The 11,914-nt window shown below is 42.6% G+C and overlaps 1 protein-coding gene and 1 long non-coding RNA gene across 2 annotated transcripts; both read left to right on the top strand.

The window, feature by feature from the left end:
• The first annotated feature begins 538 nt into the window (after nt 1-538).
• Nucleotides 539-11,466, top strand: LOC131425960 (uncharacterized). Its single transcript, XR_009229049.1, has 3 exons — nt 539-751; nt 2,356-2,457; nt 2,839-11,466. It is a non-coding gene; the product is annotated as an uncharacterized LOC131425960 (long non-coding RNA).
• On the top strand, nt 758-2,336 carry LOC131425959 (uncharacterized). The gene has a single exon (XM_058588294.1). It carries the CDS (start codon nt 907-909, stop codon nt 1,297-1,299), a length of 393 nt encoding a protein of 130 aa, XP_058444277.1. The 5' UTR covers nt 758-906; the 3' UTR covers nt 1,300-2,336.
• Nucleotides 11,467-11,914: the final 448 nt, after the last annotated feature.

The following is an 11,914-nucleotide window of genomic DNA, read 5'->3' as shown; positions in this document are numbered from 1 at the left end:
TTGTCCGTCTTTCGAATAGTTTTTAATTTCTTTCAGGGTCCACAAATTAGAAACAAAACTAGGTTGTACGTGAATTTTTCTCTCCACATTGTGGCCACTGTATTGGTGACACACTGGCCCCTTCCGTGCGGAGGAATTGCGTATTTAGGTGGACCGAGGCGTTCGAGTGGAACTCGAACGCCAAGATCCATATTCCGGCCAAGAACAGATCATAGGCATGATCATTTTGCGAGTTTCTGTTTGGCTAGACGAAAACATGAAGTTATTTTAATTTAGAAATATTCTGCTTCCAAGCGACAATCAGGAACAATCGTTTGCGGAAATTCACAAAACAACAAAAAGTAGAAGAAGCCCCCCGCTTATAGAAACGAATCGAACACACCAACACAGGTCGCAATTTTTGAATGCCGCATGTGCTTAGAGCGCAGGTAATCATACGGTAAGTATATAAAGGAACACTGCCGGTGTGTGCGTGTGTGTGCTCTTCTATCGACTATCGACTGCAGTCGCGAAGGCTAGCTGCGTAGCTCGGTCACCTCAGTTCGATCAGAAAGGTTTTCGCAGTCGTTGAGAGTGGTACTGTTTTTAGAGTCTCTGGCAAAGTAAAGTGTAGATTAAAAAAAAATTATAAGTTGATTAGGTCCCATATATGGAGTGCACAGTTTTTACAAGTTGAGTGGAAGCTATATTTTTTTCGTTCGTGGCTACGTTATCTCGGTTCGAACACTGCAGTGCACGAGTTCTAAAGCAGGTGTGTAGTGTTGGAGTCCCGTCAGCCTACAGCTAGTTGGAAAATTCTAGATCCTCGAATGCCAAGACTATTTGATGCGAAAAAAGCGAAAAAAAGAGCGTAGCTTTATGTTCTGAAGGTACTTTGCGAGAAAAGAAAAAAAAAAGTTAGTCAAGATGGTCGCCACCAAACACCGAATTGCGTCTCGATTTGAAAAGTCCAACAATCTAGACGATTGGATCCGTAAGATAAAGAACAAAAAGTTCATGGTTAAGCGTGAAACTCGCGGACAGGACTTGCGAGTGCTGGCCATGCTCACGGAAGCACTTTCTCACGCCGAAGAATGTCAACGGCGTGAGAAAATTCGCAAGCAGGAAGATAGAGCCATTAAGTGGGCCCGGATTCGTTCCAGACTCGCGGAACCGCCGCGGATGTACTGTGACCTGGAGGAGGAGGAAGAAGAAGAGAAATCGCGTAACGCGTCTGACACCATCTGGAGTGAAGATTTTAACGGAATCAATAATTTCATAATGGAACTGAGTACTATCAAGACCCCCATTAGCCGATAGACACTAGACTTCTATTTCCCCAAAGTGTTCGCGATAGGGAACATTATCGATCTCATCGATGAGTGCAATTAATTCAAAAACTCACTTGGCGTCACTTCGTTGCGACGTTGATAATACGTTTTGATTGCCGAAAAGAAGTTGTGGAAACATTTCTTCTATCGGTCGCCATTTTGAAAACTGAAAATTTTCATCATGTTCGGTCATGCTCGTACACTAGCGCACTTACGAACACAAAGCCACAGTCACGAGTAGTAGCAATCAGGAAGAATGCGCTGGCATCAATGCCATTGCTATATTCGAACTAGGCAACCTGTCGTGACTGTGCTTCGGCCTGTGTGTGTGTGTGCGTGTGAGCGAGCGTTACTCTCAAGGGGAATCTTGCTTGTTCATTCGTGCACTTTCCCTTCTCGATGGATGACGACGACGACGAACGGGGTTCGAGTGCAATGTTTCCTAATCGCCTTGGGTTCTCCCCACCCGTCGTCCAGTAATTACCTTACTGATCGAAAAGCGAGTACGCGCGTAGCGACGCGACGCCACAGTGAGAGGGGGCAACAAAAAGTCTTTGTTTGAAAGTAGTTTTTTTTCCTTCTTTTGGAGGAAAATTCCACCCATGCAATCAGCGACGAGAGTTGCGAAGGCTGAGACAAACTTGTGATGAAATAATCGAATTAAAGATGTATATTTTTGTAAAATGATTTGTACAAAGCTATTTTTTCCTCCGGCGTGTGGCGTTAGTCAGGTTAGGGCGATTAGTCAGCGTTTGTTCGTTGCGAGCGAGTTTTTGAAGGACAGAACAGACAGAAATAAAAAAAATAAGATCAGCAGGCCCCGACATAACGAGATTAGAAATGTAATCACGCGATTCCAAATCATTGTAAGACAATTTCGGTAGAGGATCTCTAGGGTTAGGGCAGTTTTTTTTTGCAATCTGCACATAAACAATGTATTAGAAGTAAACAGAAAAAAATGAAGAAAATCAAAAAACTCAACCAACCATTAAATAAATAGCGCCTACTGTAAGCAGTGTCATTTAATCAAGTTTTTCATTTCCAGTACCAAATGAGACAGTGATGCACCTTTCCGACCATCCGACCAACGGAGCTAGCTCTCAATCGGCTTGGATGTCGTCTGGAAACAAACCTAATTTCAATTTTGGTTCGTAGTGTGTCACTTTTTATTATTTTTTTATCTCTAACTTCTTAGTACATATTGTTTTAACGATTAGGCTTGGAATGCGTACTGTTTTAGATGCCTATATACATTTCTGATTCATATTGAATCGCGAGTAGTTTATTTTTTTCCAAGATCTAAAGAGTTTAGAATTCCTATACACATATACATATATCTATATTTTTGTGTTTCGTCCATTTTATCTGTATTTCGTTTATTTTTTAATCGAAATCCGAAACAAAAGTCGAGAAAATTTTGTGTAAATAAAAAATTAACTTGTTGCGTAAAACTTTAAACACTGCCTGTTTTATCATTTACTTAGCACGTAAGAGGTGAGACTAATTGGTGATGTGTATCTATTTACAGCTTTCAGATAGAACGATTCGTTCTGAAGGGGGCGTACCTAGAGAAAATGTCACCAAAATCGTGTATCACAATCCTTTGCCGTGAGAATGATCAATTGTGCGATCAGAAACATGGGTCAGAGCGAAAGAGAGAGAGAAAGAACAAAAGAAAAAGGAACCACACCACGTCTGGTGGTAGAATGTGCGAAAACCCGATTCGGCGGTGGTGTTCCGCGCGATTCCAAGTGCCTATCCCAAAGAACAGCAGAAGGTTGAGCGAGGGGCCTTCCACTGCTGCTGCTATCGCTGCTCGTAGAGCTGGTGTTTTCCGATGCCGAGTTGTGACTTAGCACTACTGACTGCCCCAGCAAGGAGGACTCCACCCGTGGAACCCCCCATCTTCTGGATGCAGAGCGGTTAACGTCACACCAACAACGGATCCACAAGCGAAACCTAGTTACAGGACGAATAATACCCGTTCGATGAAACTGGCAGCAAGCGGCGACAGCGTCAAGGCAACGAGTGAGAACTTCGGGTAAATCTGCTAGTGAGCACCAGGGGCACATTAGATCAGCATTAGATGACAGGTAGTGTCTGGTAGAAACCTTTTTTAATTGTAGTGAGTACAAGACGGCATCTGCTGTAGTTTATTCTTCGGTAATCCATGATGGTATCGGTGAGAAACCGGCCATCGGGACGTTTCATTTAACCAGATTTTGTATTTTTCATGAATTAACTCGCAAAACAAAAATTGGCCAAGATAAAAATCCTCGTCAATGGGAGCGTGAAACCTGTGCGTGAAACGACAGCCGAATTCAGTTCGATTTTTTTTCCGACCAGAAGCTTATGTAAGCACTGCAGCACATCGCAGACAGCATACATCTTCGGTTTCGGTGTTAATTCAATGCAGTTTTGAGCACACAACTTTGTTGTTAGTGGAGAAAATAGTGGCACAAAAAAGAAAAGAGAAACCCGAATGAGGTCACCTTGGAGAGGGAAAAGAAACCAGAAAAACGAAAAAGCAAACCAGCTAAGGCCAAGATATTACGTGTAGCGGTAAATAGCGCTGATTTTGTATTTCCTACCAGAGCTTTTACGAATTTACAGCAGCAAGAGAAAAGAGAGTGAGGGATCATCAACGTTTGAGTTTCAATGACTACCTAGTTTTCTTCCCCTCCACTCACTCTACGTTACCCAATTTAGTATAGCGCTAGTAAGGCTGAACGTGTCTAGACGGGTGATCAGCAAAGACGACGACGACGACGATGTAGGAAGAGAAATTCACTTTCATTTCACACACCGCAAAGCGATATAAAAAAGCAGAGAGTAAATGACTGGACAACCAAAATCCAATCTTTCTCGAGGTAAAGTGCTGTCGTTTATCAGCTCAACGCACGTTTGTGTTTTTATTGCAGAATAATACGCAGGATACGTAGCAATTATGACAGGCAGAGAGAGAGAACTAGCTAGAAAAATTATTCGAAATATTTTGCGGCGAAAGGCAAAAACAGTAGACTAGAACAATCAACTCACCTTCCCCCCTCGAAAAAAAAATGCGTTTTGATTATTTGCAGCTCGATCTGAAAAATCGTCGGTACCGACTGCCCAGAGTCGAGTTTCTCTGTTCTTATTTCATCTATCCAAGTAAAGCATCATCAAACATCAAGTATCTTGAACATCCGGTAATCGATGATCATGGGCCTATCCCCCTGGATTAAGCAGAACTTTACCGACGGTAACCCATTGCCAAACAAATCCCGAAACCACGAATTTTCGTCTTTACAGAATTCCGTGCCTAGCACATGGTCCGGCTTGGAGAAAAAGCCGAGTTTCTTTGTTTACTATTTGTTTATGTTTTCATCCTACCGCTGGGAAGACCTCCCCCACAAACGACGGAAGGATTCAAGAACCTAGAACATTGGAACTAGCGAATCGTCAAGCTTCTTCTTCCGGACCGGTACAGATCCTCCCCCCACCCCTCGGGGAGTGTGCCGAGTTTCTTTGTTGTATTTTCTTTCTGCTTATTTCTTCAAATGGGAACCGATACCACCACCACCACCGTTGGTGCGATGACGATGTATTCCCAGCCGGGGCCCTTGGACGACAGACCGGCGAGAGTGATTGCGACAATGACCCGACACAGCTCGCGGTAATCTATGCAACCAGCAGATATGTACCCCCAAAACCCCGAGTTTTCGTCTTTACAGCAGCATACCCGAACGGTCCGGCACCGAATCAACCACGGTAGCCGAGTTTCTCTGTTTATTGTTTTGTATTGTTTTTTCCATCTATCCTCACAAATACTGGAATGTTTGGAATACCATATACTGGGCCAACCAAGACGCACTGAGCGAGAGAGAGAGAGATTCAGATCCGTCAGTCGGAACTTCAGATCCGCAGAGATCAGCAGCCTCTAAAACGGGTCCGGCTTTCATAACCAAGCCGAGTTTCTATGTTTTTTTTCTTTTGTTTTCATAACATGACTATCGAACTCCATCTTCAGAGACACTGTCATCAGATACGGAACAGGATCGATCATTACAACAGACCCGACAGAATCTAAGTAGGCGAAACAACAAGAAACAGCAGTAGCAATAGGCGGTAAAGTCGTTCATTATTTCCGTGCAACCAGAACCGTTCTTTTTTGCAGTTGACAAAAACGAAATGTTAACCCAAAACGAATTAACGAGTGTATGGGATTGTTATCAATCGAAACCTGTATTTTTTTTTGGGAGAAGATTGAAATCTTTCGTCAAACCAAGACCGTAAGCGATATCAATTTTGTCGAAACAACTAGCATTTCTTTTACAGAGCTTTAGACACGCTACAAACGATTCATTCATTGTATGGAGCAACATCGAGAATCAGTCAGAAATTGAATTGTCCCCCATGGCCTGCCATGAATATCTCAAAAACCCGAAAGTAAGCAAAATGTATTTTCCCCAGCAAACCTAGTTTCCGTATTTACAGCTAGCTGACAAAGTCGAGCAATGGTCAGAATTGAAGTAATAACGCCAAGTAATGACGGATTTCGTTTGACACATACAACATACCAGTAGTGTACAAAGTATTGAATGCAAAAAAGGAACCCGTTGCGGTAATCCACTGTTGAAATTCAGCCCCCTCGACAACCAGAGTTTTACTCTTTTGCAGTTACCTCCGAGCCTCCGAATAGTTGTTTTTTTCTTCTTCTTCCGGAAATCGAATGAAATTGCATCGTCAACGATCCAAAGCCAGAGTTCCCCGTTGAATCACAGTACAGGCTCGGTGTGTTAGCCGATGTGGAATTTCTCCTTCTATAGTGTGTGTGGCGGTAATGCGATTGGTGCGTGTGCTTTAGGCCTTTTCGCGGTGTGCATCCGTTCCTCATCCCACCCCCCTCTACTTCTACTGACTGGGCTAATGTGTACTAAGCAAGCAGTGCAAACATTTATACATACACTCACAGAGCGAGAGATAAGCAAAGCGAAAAAGGGAACGAGTCAGATAGAGCATGCGGTGGTAGCTATGCTAATTTTTTACTATACTACTTTTACTTCACGAAACAATTGCATTTTTGCTCTCTCTATATAAGTTTAATAATCAGTAGTTGCGTTCTATTGTTTAGTAGTTTTCTTTTTTGTTTTCGTTGTGTTTCATTAGGCCTGGTCGCTTCCGAGGGGCCGGTTTTTTTTTTACAATAACCTCTTGTCTTTTCACAGAGTTTCTCACCTTCCAATATGCATTAGATTTTACTGGTTTTGCTTAGGATTTCAATAGCTGTGATTTTTATCATACGAAACAAAAAAAAAACATGTAATGGAAACACGTAAACATGACGTCTAATCTAAGATGTGTGTCTTTTTTTATGGGCTTTAATGTGACTTATACATTTGTTCATTTCTAAATCAATCAATTGTATTCTATTCATAGTTGCTTTGTGTTTAAGCACTCGACATGATAAAAGAATTGTAACCTTTCCCCTCTAGGAGGGGGCTGTAGAATACTTCCTAATAATGTACAATTGTAGCACCTACGAGTGACTAGTTATTATAATAATAATAATACTGCACACCAACTAACCAACTGGCAACAATGTTATGCTGATATGCTTAAGCAGAAGAAAGAGAGAAAAGTTTACTAACGAAAGAAGAATTAAGTAATGTGCTTGAATGTGTTCGAAACTTGAAAAAAATTGCTTTGAAAATCATGTGAAAAATCGTACCAACCGAAGCTCGGTCCTCTATGAGGGCCGTAGCACTATCGCTGGAAAACTAATTGCAACGGACTGAGGGCAAATTTCGCTCGGTGTTACGGATTAGCACCCAGCCTAGGGAGTATGATGAGTATTTGAGGAATTTGCTCCCGTTGCGTGACTGTGCTCGCTCGGTGTTCCGGATGAACACCCAGCGCGAAGAGTACGTCACTGAGGTGAGGTGAAAATGCCATACGCAAACACACTCACAACCGAGACGACAGCCGGCCGATCGGCTGATGTGCCAGAAGAAGTTGATTTTGTTAATGTTTTTTTCTTGTGGAAAGTATTAGTAGTTGGTTTTCGTTTTCTTATACTAGTGTCAGTGGTAACACTGTTTTTTTACTGGAAGTTTGTTTATTTTTTGTACTTATATTCGATAGTTGATTTTGTGGAACACTGGTGTTTATTTCTGTTTTTAAGAGAAACGAAGCAAAGTGAATGTTTTTCTTGGAATGAAGTTTCCTAATGCATTTGTGATGTGAATTCGAATTAATTCCCATATTATGTAATCAAATTTATGTATTGCTTTAATGTTCAGTATGGAAAATTGTATAGTGACAGGCGGAAATTGTGCCTATGTGTTATACCTTACCAAAAGTTATTGTATCTCACTGATAGTTTATTGTTAAGCGCAACAATTCACATTTTCTGTGAAGCTTGAAGTTATAACAAAACCATAACCTAACATCTAATGTATTTGTATTGGCAATGTATATCCTACTTATTAGTGCCTATGCTCGGTGTAAAATCCTAATATGAATAATGTGATAGTTGCCGCAATTGAGCATGTGTTTAACGACGCAAGTAGAGCGCACCCGACGTAGTACCCCGCAACCTCCGCAACCGCAAACCGAGGGAAGTCGAATAAAACGAGGCTTACGCGGGTAGCCGCGCGTGTGTTTTTCCTACGCTCGCACACAGCACACCTGCACACCATCGCTTCCTTACTGGGCTGCTGGTTCCGTGCAGTTTCATCATCATCAATCAAACAATCAATCAACACTTCCCTTTTTCATCTCCTGTTGTGTTCTGCACGATTTCCGCTTTGAAAGAACGATATCGGAAGGGTTCGATCCACCATCGCAGGAAGCCTAATGCACGTAGTACCTTCGCAGTTTTACACGCTGATCTTGAAGTCACCTGTCACGGATCAATCCGGTAAACTCCTCCAACCCTTCCGTTCAGCTAACCGTGTGGAAGCGCGCGATTTTTATTTTTCTTTCAGATTCAGATTTATGGTGCTTGGTACATACCCACTATTTCACCCATTTGACCCTTTGCGATTTAGGATTTTTGCGACCAGTGCACCAGGGCACTCGGTGGGCTTTGCTTGTTTGGGCCAGTCTGTTCGTGATCTATCCGTGAAGTGGGAAACGCATCCGAGTTTTGTTAGGAAAAAAAAGTGAGCGTCGTCGCCGTATCAACGCGGCACATGGCGTACTACGATTCAGTGATTTCGAAAATTCTACCCTTGGGAAATATCGATCCAATTGTTTGGGCTACTGGAATCTTGGAAGTGGTAGCAGTTTTGCTGGAGTTGGTAGCAGTACAGTGATAAATAATTAATTCAGAAAAAAAGAGAGAAAGGAAGACAACCCCTCCCCCATGTAATATGGAAATGAAGCAGTTTTATCAGTGAAAAGAAAAAGTTAATCATTCAGAAAATAGTTTTGCCATCAACGAAATTTCGAAAGTTCGATCGAGTCCATCCATTTGGAATTTGATCTAAAAGTTTACACCGAATGCAGTCCGTAGATGGTGTTGAAAAATCAGTTCATCAGAAAAATAGTGACAGCTTATGTTTTGTGGCCGACGGCCTTCAACAACCGTCTGGACGTCAACAAGTCCATTCTACACATTCTACAAAATGAAGTAAATTCGAAAATATAGTTACCCTGAAAGGCCACACAAGCCTGTTAGATGCAGAAAATGTTAGCAGTTTCGTTCAAAAGGAAAATATTTCAAATCCATTAATTACAACGTATCAAAAATGTCAAATGTATCTGCCATCAAAATGTATCTGCCAAATCCGTAGATGTTCAGCTAGACCAAAAAAAAACACTGCTTGAATGTTTCAATCAATCATTCGGAACTTGACTGGATGAATTCTGTCGCCATTAGATTCATGCCAACTTTGTCAAGAATGCAGTTCCAAAAAAAAAAAACTAAGTCAAAATCCATCGAAAATTGTTGGAGAAAGGGAAAAGTTAATTTTACCAAAACGAACGGAAAAGCCAACGATTTCATCTATCGATCAAATTCAAACGTCGAAAAATCAAAAAACCAATTTCGTTTCTTCGCACTATCGAAGAAAGAAGTCCCTAAAGTATGAGTTCTAAGCCATCACTAGACTCATCGAAACACACATCTACGACGAGAAAAGTTCCTGTTCCTGATTGTTCTCAACGATCCGGACGTTAGCAGTTCTGTGACCCCATCCCATGGTGGGCAAAAGCTTCTTATTGAAAAGCAAGTCAGCTGGAAATTCATCCCGTAAAAAGTGCAAAATGTAGTTATTTTTGGAAATGGAAAAACTTACCCGTTTTTTTATACGACCGGTAAATTGTGAAGGCCTATCGTGCCGCTAGTGATGCCAAAATCGATGTGAAAAGGCTTTGGAAAAATGAGAAAAGGCTGCTGAAAGTTTTGTTTCAAGCCCGGAAAAAAATGTGTGGCAAGTTGTCAAATGCCACCGGGAGAAAAGAAAAAGTTAATGCAATGAAAAAATTCACCGATGGTTGCAGTTTTGTGTATGTGAAAGGCTCTCATCCAATGCCAATGCAAAGTGTTGAAGGCTATAATGTTTAAAACGGCTTTTGAATAGCCAACGGGGACCTTGAACTTGTTCTGGAAAAGTGAAGTAAAAGGGAAGTTAAGCCCCTACTACAAAAGTGGTTGGAAAAGTGCATACAAAAATGAAAAGGCCTTATGCGTTCCTGATTGTAAGTGCCATTGAAGATGCACATCGAAAGTGATAAAAAAGCCTTTCTGAAAAAAAGTATATGTCAATTTGATAAATGTGTTCCACCCGAATGAAAATGGCTCCTTTGATTGAATGAGTGGGAGCAGGATCGACAATAGGCAAGGCGAAACAGTAGGCCAACGTTGCTCCCGCAAAGGCTGTTTAAGCTTTCGTTCCTGGATCGATCTCGAATCGAATGAGGGACACTGCCCATAAACAGACTTTATCCCGGTTGCTGAGTCCGAAATTGTACTGGAAATGACCACTCCGTTTGGTCTTAGAGTCGCAGCAGCAGTAGGAGGAGAATCGATCATCTATTCAGCGAAAATACCCCATCAAAGTTATGCCAAATTTGCTTCCGCAAAGGCTGTTTAAGCTTTCGTTTCTGGATCGATCTCGAATCGAATGAGGAACACTGCCCATAAACAGACTTTATCCCGGTTGCTGAGTCCGAAATTGTACTGGAAATGACCACTCCGTTTGGTCTCAGTCGCAGCAGCAGCAGCAGCATTAGGAGGAGAATCGATATGTTCAGCGAAAATACCCCATCGAAAGTAGGCCAACGTTGCTTCCGCAAAGGCTGTTTAAGCTTTCGTTCCTGGATCGATCACGAATCGAATGAGGGACACTGCCCATAAACAGACTTTATCCCGGTTGCTGGGTCCGTTGGTTCTAGCCGCAGCAGCTTCCATCGATGTTCCGAAACAGTAGTTCCCGAATTTATAAACATAGAGCAGCAGATTCTGGTCGGCGAAAACGAGCGTCCCTTTTAGCTATGAAGTAATCCAAGCAGGCACATACGACATACGGTAACGAAGACAACGTCGACGATGACTGAAGGTGTTAGCCAGGAGGAGAGGTGCAAGCGAACGGTCCCCTCAATCCTGTCAACCTTACGGAAAAGACTTCGATTTCGCCTGGTTCATTCCTTCGGGGATGGCCTAGGCCCGCAGAGGCACTCTTTCGGAAGGTTTTTTCCATCTTTGGACGGTGTTTCAAACTCATCCCTCAAACCATTCTCCGATGAAATTTTTTAGGATTAGGCGACGTAAGAAAAACAAAACACCTGCGCAAAAAACACACCAATTCCTGTTCGAGACTACCGAAATATACTACCGTCGGCGGCGGATGCAGCATAATAATAATAGTCATAACAAAAAAAAACGCACATCTCAAACTAATATCTTTTCCTTTATCTATCGAGCGCTGTACTACTGTTATCAACGACGATTCGTTTTATTTTTGTTTCCAATACTGGCCGAAGCGGCTTGTGAGTCGATCGGCCTTTTATCTCGAGACTGGATACCTCATCCGAAGATGCCAGAAAGAGTGCCCCAAGAAATTGATCTTTTTCTTCCTATCCATGCAAAACCGATATCCGTAACTACACCCCAGAGACCTAGCAAGAAAGAGTGCGTACAAGAGAGAGAGAGAAAGAGAGACAAAGAAAAGGAAAAAAAGACATAAGTACACTTACACAAACAGGCACTCGTTTACTGGCGGTAAAAGGAAACAGCACAACGGATGACCCAGGCAAGCGTGAAGAGGATGCAGAAAGTCGCGAGAAGATGGGCCTTGGACGGATCTTTTCGGTCCAGATTCCTGGTTCCTGGTAGCTGCAGCGGATGGTCGTGCTCGGCAAGCGAGAAGAGCTTCGGACGAGGGTAGCGTTCGAAGTGACCAGCGAGAAGAGAGCAACGATCCAACGGTGGGACCGGATGGGATTTAGCGACGGCGACGGAAGGACGTCCTGCGGTTTACTAGCGAGAAGAGCTTCGGTACGGGCCGTGCCGAAGTGGCAAGCGAGAAGAGACCGCAGCACCGAATGGATTTTCAGCTTACGCGTTGTGACTAGGGTTCTTGGTTGTCGGATGTTTTTTTCTACACTTCCGTTTCGTC

Source organism: Malaya genurostris, chromosome 1, assembly GCF_030247185.1.
Source record: "Malaya genurostris strain Urasoe2022 chromosome 1, Malgen_1.1, whole genome shotgun sequence".
Taxonomy (NCBI): Eukaryota; Metazoa; Arthropoda; class Insecta; order Diptera; family Culicidae; genus Malaya; species Malaya genurostris.
Note: the sequence above shows the minus strand (reverse complement) of the source record. Positions and strands in the feature narration are given on the sequence as shown.

What these genes read in the sequence shown, in the direction of transcription:
- LOC131425959 (XM_058588294.1), top strand. Translation starts at nt 907, where the DNA reads ATGGTCGCCACCAAACACCGAATTGCGTCTCGATTTGAAAAGTCCAAC.